At 42.3% G+C, this 18,787-nt stretch overlaps 1 protein-coding gene across 1 annotated transcript in view; it reads right to left on the bottom strand.

Annotated features, from left to right (window-relative positions):
- Window positions 1–18,787, bottom strand: part of ephb4a (eph receptor B4a) — a 41,453-nt gene that overhangs the window by 5,526 nt on the left and 17,140 nt on the right. Inside the window, exons 2-8 of the mRNA XM_042220876.1 lie at window positions 14,287–14,357; window positions 10,556–10,837; window positions 7,410–7,800; window positions 4,876–5,028; window positions 2,614–2,949; window positions 2,407–2,531; window positions 302–470 (exon numbers count right to left, since the gene is read on the bottom strand). Coding sequence (XP_042076810.1) covers window positions 302–470; window positions 2,407–2,531; window positions 2,614–2,949; window positions 4,876–5,028; window positions 7,410–7,800; window positions 10,556–10,837; window positions 14,287–14,357 — 1,527 coding nt within the window. The remainder of the gene's footprint in view (window positions 1–301; window positions 471–2,406; window positions 2,532–2,613; window positions 2,950–4,875; window positions 5,029–7,409; window positions 7,801–10,555; window positions 10,838–14,286; window positions 14,358–18,787) is intronic.

Consider the following 18,787-nt stretch of genomic DNA (forward strand, 5'->3'; position numbering starts at 1 on the left):
AAGAGAGAGACGAGAAAATAGCAGACAGAAAGTGAGAGAGTTAGAGCAACACAACGACAGAAGCCATGACAGGAGGTTTACATAGGTAGTAAAGAAAGGTGGGGGTGGGGGGCAGGAATTTAGGTTATTAAAGAGAGTCAACAAAGATGCAGATGATAAATTCATAAAAGAAACTGTGCAGGGATTGATTCTGCAGGGATAAATGACTGTCACACCCCCACTGGAAATTACTTTTTTAAATAAGAAAAAAGAGTAATGTGTGTGTGGCTCCTCTTCAAGAGAAAACAAGACCTCTTCTTACCATCGGGCAGTGTGCGGAAAATGGTTGGTGGACTAAAACTGCCGTAGCCGGCCTGGGTACGCGCCCGGACCTGCACTTCATACTGACTAGCCCGGCGGAGGTCTGTCAGTACAGCCTGGTTTCTGTTACTCTGTATGGAGTGGCACTGATCTTCGCTACGCTGCTCCTTCTAAAAGCAAAAAAGAATGAGTCCAAGGCAATAGTGAAAGAAGAACAGATGATGATGTCAAGCTAGTTAATTAGTCAAACTGTCCTGAACTGAACACTAACTTCAATTACATCAGATAATAATAAAAAAACCCATTACAAATATGTTACTAATATCTTAATTGTTAAAGTGTATACTGCACAATTTAGAGAGCTTCTTCACAGATCCACGTGGTCTAAGCCGCGTGCTGTGACCCTTTAACTACAGTGGGGCAAAAAAGTATTTAGTCAGCCACCGATTGTGCAAGTTCCCCCACCTAAAATGATGACAGAGGTCAGTAATTTGCACCAGAGGTACACTTCAACTGTGAGAGACAGAATGTGAAAAAAAATCCATGAATCCACATGGTAGGATTTGTAAAGAATTTATTCGTAAATCAGGGTGGAAAATAAGTATTTGGTCAATAACAAAAATACAACTCAATACTTTGTAACATAACCTTTGTTGGCAATAACAGAGGTCAAACGTTTACTATAGGTCTTTACCAGGTTTGCACACACAGTAGCTGGTATTTTGGCCCATTCCTCCATGCAGATCTTCTCGAGAGCAGTGATGTTTTGGGGCTGTCGCCGAGCAACACGGACTTTCAACTCCCGCCACAGATTTTCTATGGGGTTGAGGTCTGGAGACTGGCTAGGCCACTCCAGGACTTTCAAATGCTTCTTACGGAGCCACTCCTTTGTTGCCCGGGCGGTGTGTTTTGGATCATTGTCATGTTGGAAGACCCAGCCTCGTTTCATCTTCAAAGTTCTCACTGATGGAAGGAGGTTTTGGCTCAAAATCTCACGATACATGGCCCCATTCATTCTGTCCTTAACACGGATCAGTCGTCCTGTCCCCTTGGCAGAAAAACAGCCCCATAGCATGATGTTTCCACCCCCATGCTTCACAGTAGGTATGGTGTTCTTGGGATGCAACTCAGTATTCTTCTTCCTCCAAACACGACGAGTTGAGTTTATACCAAAAAGTTCTACTTTGGTTTCATCTGACCACATGACATTCTCCCAATCCTCTGCTGTATCATCCATGTGCTCTCTGGCAAACTTCAGACGGGCCTGGACATGCACTGGCTTCAGCAGCGGAACACGTCTGGCACTGCGGGATTTGATTCCCTGCCGTTGTAGTGTGTTACTGATGGTGACCTTTGTTACTTTGGTCCCAGCTCTCTGCAGGTCATTCACCAGGTCCCCCCGTGTGGTTCTGGGATCTTTGCTCACCGTTCTCATGATCATTTTGACCCCACGGGATGAGATCTTGCGTGGAGCCCCAATCGAGGGAGATTATCAGTGGTCTTGTATGTCTTCCATTTTCTGATGATTGCTCCCACAGTTGATTTTTTCACACCAAGCTGCTTGCCTATTGTAGATTCACTCTTCCCAGTCTGGTGCAGGTCTACAATACTTTTCCTGGTGTCCTTCGAAAGCTCTTTGGTCTTGGCCATGGCGGAGTTTGGAGTCTGACTGTTTGAGGCTGTGGACAGGTGTCTTTTATACAGATGATGAGTTCAAACAGGTGCCATTCATACAGGTAACGAGTGGGGGACAGAAAAGCTTCTTACAGAAGACGTTACAGGTCTGTGAGAGCCAGAGATTTTCCTTGTTTGAGGTGACCAAATACTTATTTTCCACCCTATTTACGAATAAATTCTTTACAAATCCTACCATGTGGATTCATGGATTTTTTTTTCACATTCTGTCTCTCACAGTTGAAGTGTACCTCTGGTGCAAATTACTGACCTCTGTCATCATTTTAAGTGGGGGAACTTGCACAATCGGTGGCTGACTAAATACTTTTTTGCCCCACTGTATATGCACTTGTAGTGACATCCTGTTAAAAAAAAAAAAATAGATCATCTATCTGAAGGGAAAGTTCGGGGATGTCGTCAGGGAGCTCTTACCTTCTCACAGTAGCGCAGCTCATACTGCAGGATGGTGTAGTGTGGCTGAGTCGGGGCAGACCAGTGTAGAGTCAGACTGCTCTCTGTGGAGTCGCTCTTCCGAATCACAGACACCAGTGGCGGCACTGCACAGATGGCAGCAGAATTATAAATACAGTGAAATTCGGACTATTTATACCTTTCCACCCATCCTCCTGCAGCTCTTACCGTCATGGCTTGTAGTGATGTTGACACTTTCGCTGGCAGGCTCCTTCTCGCTGAGCTGAGACACCCCGTTAAGTGCCTGAATAGTGAACGTATACGTTGTATGTGGCAGCAGGCCCCACACCTCTACCCTGTGACCCAGCAGGCCGTCCTTCGCAGGCCGGTAACTGACGCCGTCTCCGCAGGGGAGGCACGCTTCCTTTGGTGACCTGCACAGAGAGCACCTGACGGCGTAGCTCAGGTCGTTTCTGCCGCCGCTGTCCAGCGGCTCATTCCAATCCAGAGTGACTGTGGTGAAGTTGACCTTACGGATTATGCCGCGAGGGGCCGAGGGAGTTCCTACAGTGAGAGAAATAGTTAAAATAGCACGCTTTTTCCATATTTAAAAAATACTGCAAACTGGCAGTCATCCAAGTTCCTGTATGCGAACCAATCTGCTTAAAAAAAAAAAAAAAGAGCTGAATGAGAAAATTGATGAAACTTTCATGTATGTGCTTACCTATAATGTTTTTACTTATAGGTAATATACACTAAAACAAAATACAACAAATGATGTTGTTAAATTTGATTATGAGTAAATCTCTTGCTGCAGGCAGCATCCACTTAGCTTGACTTAACCATAAAAGCAGGATTCATGGTTGGTCAGACCTGCATGTTGCATGTTCGGGATTTCATAACCCACCGAACATGACTCTCTTTCAGAACTGGAGCATCATGTATACATGACAGAATTACACATTAATCCGATCAAACTCAAATATCGCAAAAATGTCAAACTATTCCGTTCAATCTGGCCTTTTCCTGATCCCAAAGGCAGCATTTTCCAAACCTCTTAAGACCGTTTAAACAATATCAATATAGCAGCATCACCTGTTATGATTTTTTTGTTTTTGCTATGATAAAGTACCTTCAGGGAGCACCAGTAGCTGTTCTTCACATATTATCAAGTTATATGGGAAAAAATATTGAATCGTACTTCATGTTTTTTCCCCTGTGGAAAGTTGCCTCGGTGAAATTACAATATATGAAAGTTCTGTGTTGATCTCCGCTGTGCCATTTTGCCACTGTTTTACTTTTCCATGACCCACACATATTGTTTCTTTATGATTTCTGATATAAGCTGAAGCCATTTTACTCAGCCCGCACATGTACTCACGAAGCAGAACAATGCTCTTGCAGTGGCTTTGCGTCACAGCGGGAGCATATGTGCTGCTGGATTTAACTGGTGCAATTACGTTTGTCTAAAACTGGATGATAATGATCACCGCCTGAAAATTGTAAGAAGATAGCTATTGCCTCAAGCCAAGCATAACTAAACAGCAAGACCACTCAGGCACTGTGAATGAGTTTCTGTTCCTGCCAAGGAGAGAGAGCTTTGTCACTGAGCCTGCAGCTAACTTAAGTGCTAATGGTGTTCTCATTGGAAACCCGAGTGGAGTAACATCGCGCTCAATCTGGGCGAGCATGAATTCTGAATTCAGCATTTGGCAACAGGGGATTTTTGGAGGTGACGCATTTTTAAGTCTTGGCAATCACAATGCACTTAATTAAAAACCACCACGCCTGTCGCAAAAATGTAAAAACGTATACCTATTTTCAGGAGGGAAAAGGTCTGGCGTGAATTTCAGGTGGCTCGGCTGGTTTAAAACTTTGCATACAAATTGAAAATAACGTTACGTGCCGAACTGCTCAGGCAATCTGATACAACAACAGAATACATAATAGAAATTAGCTTCTTAAAGAGATCCATTATTAAGATAAGTCTTTGTAATTAAAGTTATCAGTAAAAAATAAAATTGGTGGATGTGAATTCCAGTTGGTATTTATATCACACCTGCAGGGGTAACAGCCACAGTCACAGTGTCACATTGTTTCACATCAGCTTTGTGGCCCTTCCGAAAGAGCGCACCTAATTAAAGACCCCCCTTCCCATTCACACACACCCAAAATGAGCCTGAATTGAAATTCCTCAATCCGCATGGATGTGTCACTTGAGACCATCAATGCCTACTTCACTTTAGACAGAAAGCCCTACCCTCCCACCCTCACCAACAACCTGTCACAAAGGACATGCATCTCAATGCCCAGCCGTGAGACAAAAGCCACAAAGCAGCTCAGCGGACCCTGGCTAAATGACACCGGAGGGAAAAAAAGAAGTAGCATCAGAGGTGTCAGAGGAAGACAAAAAAAAGAGAGGAGGAGACAGTAAAGAGTGTTGCTTAGCACCTCCATATTTGCATGTGGATTAAGCACTGTTTTACTTACTAGTGCACGGTGTGTCAGGAGTGTCTGATTCGGCACGTAGGTACCCAGGGCGACATTCACACATTGACGCCCCCCTGTTGGTGGCTTGGCTGAATCCTGGGCAGCCTCTGCACTGTCCCTCTATGCCTGACTTAAACTGGCCCACAGGACACGCTGAAGAGGACAAGATGTGAGAACAAATAAAGGCACATTAGCATTAAATACAACAGTACATTGCATAACGCCTTCACTGTGTCCTGTATAGGCCTGGGTCAAACTCAATTTGCAAATAAATCCTTTATTTCGGAGTGCTTAGGTGCCAGATGGTTGCAGATTGACAGACAGAAGCATGTAATGAGGGCTATAAACTGAGACAATCACAGTAATGAGACTGACACTAATAGTCAATTTAGTGGAGGAGAAAAAAAAAACTGCCTGTGACTGACATGCTGCTTATCATTGAATTTACCTGGCCATATCTGGATAATGAGACTAGACATGTGGCGGTCCTTATGAAAAAACTGTCATTGCTTATTGATTCAAACATTGTTCCAGGTCTCCTTTTGTAAAGCCCAAACCAGCACCGCGGTAAGATGTAAGGACACCGTGAACGGAGTCTGAACTCATGCTGAAAGGATTGGCCGAACAATCAATTAGTCGAGCGATGGAAAAACAATTAAGCATAATTTTGACCAAATCTACATCACCGCTCCTGTTTTTCTTCGTTTCATATCGCAGTAAACATCACGTCTGACGTTTCAGACTAAACAATCAATCGATCACAGAAAATAAATACACGTAGAAATTAAGAATGACAACAGTCATTAGCTGCAGCCACTACATGGTCTGAAACCGTGCACACCTCAGCTTCTGCTCACCAGCAAAGCCCGATCCAACGCTTGTTCTAACATGTGAATGTGTAATAAGCCGTCACCCTGCTAATACCGCACACAATGGCAGCAAACGTGTTTACTTTCTGCGTTCAGTCTGGGCGGCTGATACGCAGCTGCTGAGCGAGAGAAATACAACAAGAAACTTTCACACCGAGCGGGAGCATCGCTGCAGCGAAAAACTGACACATTTCACAGGGTCAACGCTCTCGCTGATCGTTCCTGACTGACATTTACCGCAAGGAATTTGCCACATGTGAAGAGGCGGCTGTAACCTCGGTGCTTTCGAGCTCCCACAAGATGACACAAATAACACTTTGTGATTTACAGGAGCCGTCGCTATCGATTACTGTGCAACTTTTCAGTGAATTCAGCTGTAAGATTGTTTAGCGCTTGCAGCAGTTCACATTAAGATAAGTCAGTATTCTGGTTCTGGCATTTTTTCCTGAACGAAACAAAGCTTTTGAAATAGAAATGAATCTTGTTTGGAGTAGATTAGGGGCTAGTTCTAACCTATTTAGTTTTTAACCTTTATAATCATGTACTTGTCTAACAATAATAAAGCAATACTGCCACATGAGGGGAAATATACCCCTCCCCCAGAGCAGTATTTATGGTCTTATAGTAGTTCATTTCAGAGACCTGGTTTAAATATTCTAACCATACTTAGATGAAACACTAAATCAACTTGACAGCATTCATAACTTTTATATTTAAATGCTCGTGTTTGCCCCAGAAAATATATGTATAGTCTCTGGCAAATAATGGTATTACAGCAAAATGAATTTTAATTTTAAACCCTGGCGTCGATTTCATTTTTCCGAAATGACCAGCCTCCCAAGCAAATTAACTGTCCGGTCTTTTCTGCGAGGCAATTTCCCTTTATGGCCTTGTGAATGTTTTGCCTTGCAACTCTCTTCTGTGACAGAACGCTGGAAAATGCCACCTCACCAGGAGCAAAATGTCGGAAATTATTTTTTTGTTACGAAAAATCATTATACCGCCCACGGAGATCAAACTACAGCCTACCTTCAAACACAGACAGATGAAACCAGGCGTTTCCCTGGGAAAATGTGGCATTTCTCCTTTTGTTTCTGTGTTTTTAGTGCTCGCCATTTATCTGTGTCGCTGCGATGCGGCGAGTCTGTGCGCGTGTGAGGGGGTAGTCCATGCGCGAGGCTTGTTAATTGGACTCATTAGGCAGAGCTGCTGCACGGCTCCTGAGAGAATCATCCTGCTTCTTCCTTCTTTTTTTGTCTGCTTTGCTTTGATGTTCTCAAAGTGTTATGATCTTTACCCCGAGCACCACCTCCCCTCCCTCTCGCCCCTCACCTCTGCAGTCCTCCTGCGCTCCTATCTCGGCTGAGCCAGGAGTTGTCGCAGCAGTAAGCCTTTGACCCTGCTCTTCCTTTCAGAGATAAGTGCTGCTCCACCTGACCTCTCTTTCTGTCCCCTCTGTGTCACAGCCATTCCCCTGCCTCATTAACTTCCTCGGTCTCTCATTTCCTCTCAAACACTTCAACCCTCAGTGAACTCCCCGCCACCCTCGCCTTACCATTGTGTTCTTGTTTAGTCTGCCTGCCCTGTTGCCTATATGGGTGTAGTCTATATGCATACATGCACGCATGTCAGTTTTATTTGGCTTAACCTTGCCTCCTTCGTTACCTGTGCATCTTGTGTACCCCTCAGCTGGTTCAAATCCTGGTACGCATGCACATGAGGTTGTTGGCTGGCCCACCCACTGGCCATCCTCCCCGCAGAAGAGCTTAGGCGGCCGAGGACGGGGACCTTGCTGAGCTGCGTGCTCCACACACACACCCTGTGCCTCTTGCACAAGAGTACGCGGTATAGTCTCAGGGAAAGAGGAAAGAGCACTGACCAGGGGAGGACACTTCTTGAAGAAGACCCTGACAGACAGCAGAGCCATGCAGGCACCCTGAGCCTGAAAGGCCAAGTAAAAGCCTCTCTTATTAAGAGGGCCGAGTCTCAAGGTCTTCACGTTCAATTTCTTCTCCCCGTCCTTCCTTAGTAGAAAGTCTGCAGCCACTGTGTCCACCTAAGACAGGGAGAAAGAGAAAAGACCTTATGTAATATCCAGATTCCTGCTCGCCTGCATTCCTGTTCAGCCATGAAAAAGATCAAACTGATAGTTTTGCATGTTTAGCCCATTAACTAGAAATTACATATGCTTCATATTACTGAAAATTTTACAAAGCATACCACTGTGATTTTTACATTGATTCACTGCCTTTCTGGCAGCCATTGTTTCCCATTTATTACAGTGTGCTTTGAACCTCAACTTGCAGGGACGAGAAACTTGCTGGAGAAGAAGGCAATTCATCACGGCGAACATTTCATCACTTTTATTTTTCTGTCAAAGTTACATTATTAGGTGGTAATGAAGTTGAGAAGCAGGGACTATTTTGACGCCACTGTTTGGTGTTGTGTTCAAGGACACGGCCAACAACTAAGGTTTGACAATTAGATTGACTGCGCTGCATTCCTAAGCTATGTGTTTGGAAAATGAAACCCAGAAGATAAACATTACGAAAAGATTCAGGCTGTGAAACAGATTGAATGCACTGACAAGGTGGGTTTTAAAGCAGTGCTTGCTCCCAAGAGGCGAGAACATGATTGGAACATTAAAAAAGTCCCCGAACATTGACGATGTTGTGAAACTGACATTTAAAGCAAATCTTGGTCTCTGCAAACTTGTTTTGAATCTGTATGAAAAGCTGCACACTGAGGGGGAAAGAAATCCATCACAAACGTGTACAGTACTGTGCAAAACACTTGAGCCTGCTTCCAAGGAGCCAGACTTTCTTGTAACTTTTTAAAGTGGTCTGAAGAAGGTCTTTTAAAGTTTTTCTTTGGACATGTCTGCTTTTTTACTCATTTTAGTCCAGTCCTAATACCTAGACATTTTCAGATAAGTGTTTTAAAGCTACTTCACACTAACAAAGGAATAAAAAAATAACAGTTTAACAGGCATAAAGTATTATTTTTGCACCAACAAGGTGATTCACAAAGAGCTGTAAACCAAAAAACTTGGCATAACTTGGAGTGCAGTGTGTCCTAAAAGACAAATGAGAAAAAATGGCATGTGGAGGACACAAGAATAAGTCGCAGACCTAAAAACCAAACAGATGGGCACTATATGATATTCATGTCCTTAAGAAATAGCAAAAAGTCCAGCAAAGACCTGACACAGGACCTGGCAGATGCATCTGGCCAACTGAAGCCTCATCAGAAAGGCCATTCTTAAGAAACGGAAGTGGCAAGAAAATGTTGCGGTATGCTAAATTACACAATAACTGGACTTACAGAGTGATGGATCGAGATTTTGACATTTTTGGTTTAAACCTTTATCAATATGTGCAGAGAAGTTCAGGAGAGAGCTACAGCACTGAGTGTCGACAGCCATCTGTCAAACACGATGGAGGATCTGTCATAGTTTGCCAGTGGAGATCTTGTCAAAATTGATGGAATCATGAACACAGAAAAGTACCATCAGATTATGATGCACAATGCAGCTATAATCTGCTTGGCATCGGCTTCATTTTTCAGCACGACAGTGATTCCAAAAACACTGCCAATGCAGTAAAATCATACCTGAATGAAAAACACACACACACACACACACACACAGTGGAACACTATCAGTCATGGATTGGTCTCACCAGAGCACCGATCTCAACATTAATGAAGCAAGTTTTGGATCATTTTTACAGAAAATGGGGGAAAAAAAGGCAGCCGACATCTGAAGAAGAGTTTTGAATGTCCTTCGAGAGGCCTGGAAAGCTATTCTTGCAGACATTTAGAGAACTTACAGGCAAGCTTGTCTAAGAGAGTTCAGGCTGTGTTGAAGAATGAAGATGGTCACACCAAATATTGAGTTTCAAGCTATTCAGACAAACTCTGTTTATATACCATGTTTGTTTGCAGACATTTCAGTCAATCGCCACACCATTTACCCTATATGCGTCATATATCCTATATAAAGAAGTGAGAGTTGGTACTTTTTCACAGTACTGCATGCTGTACACACATGCGCCTTATGAGGCTTCAAAAACAGTTGTTTGTCAGCGAAAACAAGAACATGGTGAGATTATAAATAATTCTGCAAAAGTGAAAGGCAAGAATACTTATTGTTAAAGGTTTCATCATTTAAGTTTTTTTTCCCAACAATGACTTGGACATCATGCACAGCTTTTTTTATCCAGTTTATGAGGGTATTTGTGAGTCATCAAATTCAATGCAACAGACTTTCACTGGTAGCAATACACACAGCTATTCAATAACTTATTTTTCTCAGGTCCTCACTGCTTGGCAACCTTCAGATTTGGAGCTTCGAGTTCCCTCATTGCGACAGAACTTTTTTTTCCCATTGATTTGCTTCTTTTTCTTTTCTTTCTTTTTTTTTTTAAGAGTACAATTTCAGACACGACCATTTCAGGCAGTTTTTCCCCTATTTTTCTTGATATACATCACTTGTTTATACTTTTGGGTAAAGCAAAGCAAATTAGAGCCACCACAGTGGAATCAATCGATTAATTGTGGAAATAATAGGCAGACTGATCGATAATCAAGATAAGCCCTGCAGTTTATTACGCTGTCAAATATAAAAATGTTCCTGCTGAGCAAGACATAATAATACAACAGTCTTAGAAGCCGAGTGGCAATACCATGAGAATTCAATTCAATTGATTTTCTCAAACAATTAAACAACGAATTAGCTCCTATAATATTTATCAGACTAGCCAACAGAAAAGAAACCTGCATTATTTTTTATAATGTAATGTAATGGGTACCTTGATGTAGGGGTTCTCCATCCAGGGTGGGTTCGTAGCAGTGGCTTCGTTGGAGTCTGCCTCGTAGTAGTAGAGGTTGAAGGTCTCCTTACAGCTACGGTGGTGTGTGCTCCTGGAAGAGCACTCCATCATGGTGAATCGCAGTTCCACGTACACCTGAGACGCTCCCCGTCGCTGGATGTAGCCACTGCGCAGCCAGTGGCTGGACGAACTGTCCGTTTGGCAAATCTGATTGATCCTTACGCTGTTGTTCTCCTCATCTAAACCGCTTACTTCCTCCCACTGAGAGCAGAGAGAACAAAGGGCTGTCAGATTGACCCAGATAACTTGTGAGCACAGAGTAGATTTACTTCACCTATAAAGACTTTCACTGGGGTATTTATATATTTATATAATTGGTCACATTAAAAATCCTATTCATCATAATAATGTTACAATCTTTTGTTGGCCTTCTGCACCTGTCAGAGGCCCGTGGGACAGATCTGGCCCACTGTGGATTTTAATCCAGCCCGAATTTGAATCTGGGTTGTTAAATCATTCCTCCCACTGAGCTCCAGCACAGCCAGTGGGAATACAAGTCTCACTTGTCAAACAAAGCACACTTCTGCAAACAGCATCGAGACAGACAAAGCTTTCACCTTTCAAACACATTTATAGCCTAAAACACAAGAATAAAGAGGGGATATCGCAAATATGAGTGAAGTAAAAAAAAAAAACTGCACAGAAATCTACATTTGTTGGGCAGCCAAATGCAACAGAAAAATGCTTTAATGTTTGACTTCTGAGTCAACAGCAAAATGTTCACCATCACTATGTTCCCAAGAGCGGGAAACAAGCAAGAAATTAACATACTCGGGGCAGAATTTAGCAGATTTGCTGAACTTGAGGCTCAGAAATTCGGTTATGTAAATATGTAAATCTTTAAAAATCCATTTGCAGATGATGTGTTGAGTGAGGCAGAATTGTGGTGTGAATGAATTACAGTGCAGCAGAGCACCGAGAGCCAGGTTTGAGACGCTGGAAAGAAGAATTTCCCTTCTAATCCCAAAAAAATAAATACCGTGGACTTTGGCAGCACATGTGTCTGTGAACAAAATGTTTTCTGTGATGAAGATGCACCGAATCTGTGAGGACTCATCTGGATTTGACAAAAACCATTCAAAGAGAAGTGTGACTTGAAGGCAAATGAGAGAATGAGCTACAAGTACACAGACAAAGTGCAGTTACATAAATGGGACTTTAAAAAAAAAGCATATAGTGTTACTTTTAAAAAAGTAATCTAATACTTTTTACAAGATATAGATTACCTCCTGAAAAAAATAATTACATCTCTTTGGCAGCAAGTCACACCTTCTATATTTAATAGTACTGAAGTCTCGACATCACAGCGGATGACATTTACGACATACATCCGGCACTGATGACATTTCAACAAATCTTTTACAATCATTGATTTTGCCTTGTTGTTTAGAGCCATTTTCACGCATGAACTGAACTTTACTAGACACGTAGAGAGCAAATGTCTAACGCAGTCAGATTGGACAATAAATGTTCTTTGATTTGCCAGCTATTTAGCATAAAGTGTGTGTTCATGTCTAACTGCACCTATGAGAATGGTCCGGGTAAAACTCTGGTGGAGTCGCAGTCAGTAGGTAGCACACATGGCCAATCCAACTTAGACGAATACTATACATATACAAACACTGGCAATTTCATTAGGCACATGTCTTCATGAGGTATCTAGTCAGCCAATTAAATGTCTGTATTTAAGCATCTAGACATAGTCAAGACAACCTGCTGGAGTTCAAAACAAGCGTCAGAATGAGGAAGAAAAGTGATTCGAGTGACTTTGAATGTTGCATGGCTGTTCTTGTCAGATGGATTGCTACTCAACTGGGATTTTTCCCACACCTCTATTCAACTGCTCGTTAATGCAAATATGTAATCATCCAGTATAATGATGGCATCTTTATGCATTTAGGTATGTAGACGTTGTCCAGAGAACCTGCTGAAGTTCAAAGTGAGCAGAAGGTGATGTAAGTGACTTTGAATGTGGTAAGGTTGTTGCTGCCAGATGGGCTGGTCTGAGTATTTTAGAAACTGCTGTTCAACAAATCTGTGCCACTCTGAATCTATGCCACGCGTTCAAGTCAGTCACAAAGGTGTAAGGGGTCCGAACTGGTAACTAATGAATTGGCCACTGAATATGTAGTAATGAGAATGCATCTGATGCTGGCTAATGCAGACTGTAAAAACCTAATAAATCATCAATGTTAAACCTAAACTAAAACCTGTCCTGCTTATCCATGCTGTTTGGCTTTAACATTTTACTTTATTTCTGACTGTTTGTGGACTTCACCTTGAAGGTTTTTATTACTCTAACTGGACAACAAACGATCATAATTATTACTTCACTTTTTTCACCTTACTCCTTGTACTGACTTTTGGTTTTCATCGTTCTTACGTACATTTTCGTTTTACAGCATCTTTATAGTTTGGTGATACACGCTCTGAAGGAGCTTGTGCTTTGTGCAGTGCATTGTGCTCCTGCTTGGAATGAAATGTAGTATAAAAATAAAGCTTTGCATACACTTAATATGTGAGAAAGAGCAAGTGATTCATGAATAAGATTGTGAGTTGTTTCAGGACAGTCAAGTTTTAAATGGATGCACAACTAATCAAAAAGTTCAAAAACTGGGAGCCATGATCTCTGCACAAAGAGCGCAATGGCACTACCTTCAAATGTGCGCGTCTGTGTGATGGAGGCCCATAGATGTGTGTTAATATGCAACAGGGTCTAACTGTGACAGATTTAGTCGGAAGCACATCCCAGTTTCATTAAAACAATTGTCACACTCGCATCATTACACCAAAAGGTTTAATATGAATATTAGGTTTATTTGGCTTCCTCATGAATTATTAATGCAACAGTGACATTCAAGTATTTTTGAAATTGAGAAGCCAGAAAATTTTATCTGACTGGGTTGTAAGTTGCCACAAATATCTCCTACAAGAGTATCATAATCCTTTAATCCTAAAAATAAAGAATAATACAGTATCCCTTTTATGTCTGCACTTTTGAAGCAGACAGCTCGTGGCATCTCCCCACCGCTGCTTGTCATCATTGACTAAATCACGGTTTTATACTCTTTTGTGCCAAGGTAATGCTTAAAAACACAAGCCCGGCCACTCTTCTGACAACACAGAGCTTTTGATAAACTGCTTCAAATGATAAATGCTGTGCAGGCTATTTAGAGACAGTCTGCCTGCTTCAGCCTTGCATCTTAATCAAAAGCACAGACACATTTGTTGAGTATTTCAGTCCAGCACCAGAAATCCTCCTACCGCCATCACTGGGACCATTTTCCTTCCAAGGCAATCGGCAAGTTGAGCAGTTCTGGTCACAGACGCTGCTGGCAGAAATACCTTAGCAACCACTACTCAGCTGATCAAATTACAAATATGTCTTTTTCTGGCTGCAGGACCAAAAATTGCGAGCAGCCTGTGACTTCGACTCCAAGGTTGATGAGATCTATCAAAGCATCTGCTTTCAATACACTTTAAATCCCACATTCACTCTGGTGTTTCTTTTACTCTGTCAGTTACCTGCCATATAAGGAAATCTTTTATAGCCAAAGTAACAAAGGAACAGCTGGAGGCCAAAAATCCCCAGTCACCACTAGGCTCTGTGGCAGGAATACAGATAACACAGTGAAACTGAGGTTACATACCTGTGGCTTGGCATGGGAGAAGACGGTCCATTTGAGATCTGAAGTCTCTGTCTTAGTGTTCATCAGGACCTCTGCAGAAGAGATAAAAAAAAATATCACCACTCACAGCAGGAAATGTAAAAACGACACGTATAAGGCTCATTTACATTCAGAAAACACACAATCGAATCTAAAAATCACAGAGAGAACATATTTTGAGTCCCAAGCGCTCTGCAAAGTATCAGCTATGGCTTATGCTGGGATTAGTATAGAAGATGAGGTTTCACCAGTCAATTACATCCACAGAAACATTCCCACTACTCTAAAATTGTCTTTCCTCTCATGTTTGTTTTTATTCCCCCCATCTCCCCCCAGTTCCCAGCGACACGCCACGCCTGCGGTCGAACTGAACCTGCTCAAAAAAAAGGAGTCTGCTTTTGTCCAGGGAGAGCAGGGACAAGTAGAACAGCAGAATCGAACAGACTTACACAGATACGCACACGCGCGCACGCACAGGCGTGTGCACAGGCACACCAAGATTTAAGCCCTTCCAGTCACAATCTGTGATTACAATAGAATTGATTTTTTGTAATCTTTTGAGGGTTAGGCTGCCAGCTCACAAACAATCTGAAGACTTCTGCTATGATTCAGTAACCCAATAAAATCCGAGACCTGAACTGCGTGTAACTGGAAGCACAGTTTAGTTTGGGTGCAGGGACTTCTTTTGATGTGAGGACATCTTTTTTCCCCCCCTCCCCCCTTTAGCTGCATTAGCAGGCTCCGAGTCATATTTACACTGATGGGATGCGGTTTCTGTCACAGAGTGGCTTTTAGTGCCCTACCTGTTCCCCACAGAAGCTCATCCCAAAAGGGTTGCGCAGTTTGGTTTTACGAATAAACAGATTTAATGTGGCTACAAACCAAGGAGCGCTTCCATGAAAATGGATGCTGGAGGAAATGGGGGTTTCAGCAGGAGGTTTATCATTGGGGTTAGTAAGGTGCTTTGTTGAATTAGGCTTCCAATATAAGGCTCGGCAGTTAAGTCAGCATGCCATAACGCCGCAGTACACCCTCTGCACACACAGACAAATACAACGCTTCATCTGCCCCTGATCTCCACTTTTTGTGCTTTATTTTTTCCCCCACGTTTCGATTTTTGCACTCAAACGTTTTCCCATTAGATCAATATCCTTCACATAAATAATAAAGCAGTGCTCGAATTCCTCGGAAATCCATACTTTCAAATAGAATTTTAATTTTAATAACATATCAATATCTTGCCTCGCATTGCGGCCCATTCGTTTACCTCGAGCTGACAAACTCCGCTGAACAGCTCATTCAGAAACTAAACAATTACTCTGAATTCTCAATGAGGACAACGTGTTGCTTTTCTCAGTTGTTTAAGATGCGTTTCCACCGCCTACTCGCTTCAACATGTTGCTTTGTTTCTCAAAACATCTGCTGCGTACGTGTGTCATACAATCACGCATCCGGCATTAAACACAAACTCTGTGATTCCATCTGCATTTATCTAAAGCCCGTAGTTCTTCAATGGGGCTTCTTTTATTGCTTCAATAATGACTTCAGCCATTGAAGTTTAATAAAGGCTTATTAAAGGCATTTTCTTTTAAACTACACAAAACACACTACAAAACATCAAGAGTAGAAATGATTTCTCTCTTTCCTCTACAACTTTCAGCTTGTAAAACACAGTGGTTAATTATGATGAATTGCCAGCAATCTTATCATCAGATAAGTTTAAGCAAAAATGTGAGAACTATGTGAAGATTTGACTAGGCTCTGAAAAGAAAAAACAAAACAGTGCTGGGCATTTATTTAAAAAAAAGAAGGAGGCTAATCAATAATAAAAACACTCATTAGCTCAAGCCCTAAGTAAAGAAAAATACTTACATCTAATACCATTTCTCACACCACCATCCCCAGACTGATGACTAGCAGTGTCAGTGTGATAAATATTGCTGCCAAAATTATGAAAATTCATCCTCGCAGTGTAATCCTAATATCGCTCTCTCAGTTACTTTCATTTTCTGTGGATGTTGTAGATATTGTGTTGCCTGTGAAAGATTGTGTACAGGATAAGAGGGTGTTTGGGGAAACCTTTAACACCAAACATTACGAGGACATCAAGGCTGTCATGGACTCCTCGTGCTCTTTGAATATATTTTGCAAAACACCAGCACTTGTAGTATTTTACAAAAATAACTCCAACGCCTACAGTTACTAATCTCTGTGATCCTGTGTGAAGTGAGAGGCAATCGCATTTACCACTTACCAGCCCACATCCCGGTGAAATACACACGAAGGTGCAAAAAGATTCTGAGGTAAAGCTGAATCTGGCTCCTGTTGTGTCAAGCGCTACAACTCTAGCTCACCAAGTCTTCGTGTCCTATAAATCCAGACAACTGCCATTAATTTCTGCGGCACAGATTCATGACAGAATCACACAGTTACTGGAGATTTGGTGACTGCACATCCACGATGTAAATCTCCTGTCCCACCAGATCCCACAGGTGCTCTACTGGATTGAGATCTGGTGACTGTGTTGAGACGATTGAAGCTTTAATAATAATAATAATAATAATAATAATAATAATAATAATAATAATAATAATAATAATGGATTGCATTTATACAGCGCTTTTCGGGACCCTCAAAGCACTTTACAATTCCACTATTCCTTCACTCTCACATTCACACACTGGTGGAGGCAGCTACAGTTGTAGCCACAGCTGCCCTGGGGCAGACCGACAGAAGCGAGGCTGCCATATCGCGCCAACACCAGTAGGCGGCAGGTGAAGTGTCTTGCCCAAGGACACAACGTCCGATACTGTCCGAGCCGGGGCTCGAACCGGCAACCTTCCGGTTACAAGACGAACTGCCAACTCTTTGAGCCACGATCGCCCTTGATGATCGCTTTGTCATTATCCTGCTCGAAGCAGTCATCAGAAGATGGTACACTGTGGTCATAAAGGGATGGACATGGTCTGCAACAACATTCAGGTTGGCTGTGGGATTTGAACAATACCCAACTGATACTAAGATGCCCCAAGTATGCTAAGAAAATATCCCCCACACCCTAGCGTCTGATCATTGCAGCAGAAATGGACACTCATTAGATTGGGCATTGTTTTTCCAGTCTTCATTGTTCAACTCTGGTGAGTTTGTGTGAAATGTATTCTCACTTTTCTGCTCTTAGCTAACAGGAATGGTACCCATCTGATTCCATGTTCAACGCCTTGTGCATTCAGAGATGCTCTTCTGTATTCCTTGGTTGTACCGAGTGATTATTTGAGTTACTGTCGCCTTTCTATCAGCTGGAAGCAGCGTGGCCATTCTCCTCTGACCTCTAACATTTTCACCCACGGGAAATGCTGCTCACTGGATATTTTCTTCTTTTTCTGACCGTTCACTGTAAACCCTAGAGATGTGCAGGAAAATCCCAGTAGAACAGCAGTTTCTAAAATACGCAGACCAGCGAATCTTGCAGCAAAAAACCATGGCCACATTCAAAGTGAGTTAAATCATCTTCTTTCCCAATTTTAATGCTCAGTTTGAACTTCAGCAGGTTCTCTGGACCACGTCTACATACCTAAATGCATAAATATGCAGTCATTAGACTGGATGATTACATATTTGCATTAACGAGCAGTTGACTAGATGACCTTAACACTTTAATTGGGCGGTGATTGCGATTATATTATTAAGAGAGCAATATTTAGAATACCTTACTGTATAAAGGGGTCGCAGCTATTCAGTAACACTTGGTGTCCAAATGCTAGGTTGTGCTAAATCTTTTCTTTAATTTTAAACAACCGGTGTTTAAGTTTAACCTGTTTGGTGCTAGAGAATAGGAATCATCATACAACTAACCTATATGGTGATCTGCCAGAGAAGCTACACAGTCTCCACTCGTCTGCCTTGCCTGATGCCATTGGGCAGGGGAGGGGCGTTATAAGCAGGGTGTGAGAAAGCATAAGTGCAGTGACTGTTAATCAGATCGGCATTGTTATCTTTATAAAAGAAAAAAATTATCTCTGAGAAGTCTTACTTCTTTCTCTGACTCTGTAGTGACACAGAGAGACACACAGAGTAGAGATTAGTTACAGAAGCACCACCCACCTGCTTTTTAAACCTTCTGTTTGCCAGGTGAAGCCAATCAGAAGAAAGTTAAAAGGGGAGCTATCAATACGTCAAAGCTGCTCTACACAGCAGATCCAGGTGGAAGGTCACTGTTACCCTATAGAGTATCTGCAGTTGTGGCATCCCATTCAGCAAGTAAACTCTGGTAACCAGTGACATCCAGGAAGAGACTGGATGGCAAACAAGAATGATTTTGATTGGTGATGCTGGAAAGACGAGTGAAAGACAGCTGAAAAGTCTGGCATGGGTGATTAAGGCTAGAAACCTGATGTACACTATGTGCAAGAGGGCACCGCAACATGTTACCAATTACAAAACAGAATAATACCCCCAGAGTCTCCTGAAAGTGGGAGAGGACAAG

The sequence above is a fragment of the Haplochromis burtoni genome, unplaced genomic scaffold, assembly GCF_018398535.1.
Source record: "Haplochromis burtoni strain Fernald_Lab_line unplaced genomic scaffold, NCSU_Asbu1 Contig_56, whole genome shotgun sequence".
In the NCBI taxonomy this organism is placed as follows: Eukaryota; Metazoa; Chordata; class Actinopteri; order Cichliformes; family Cichlidae; genus Haplochromis; species Haplochromis burtoni.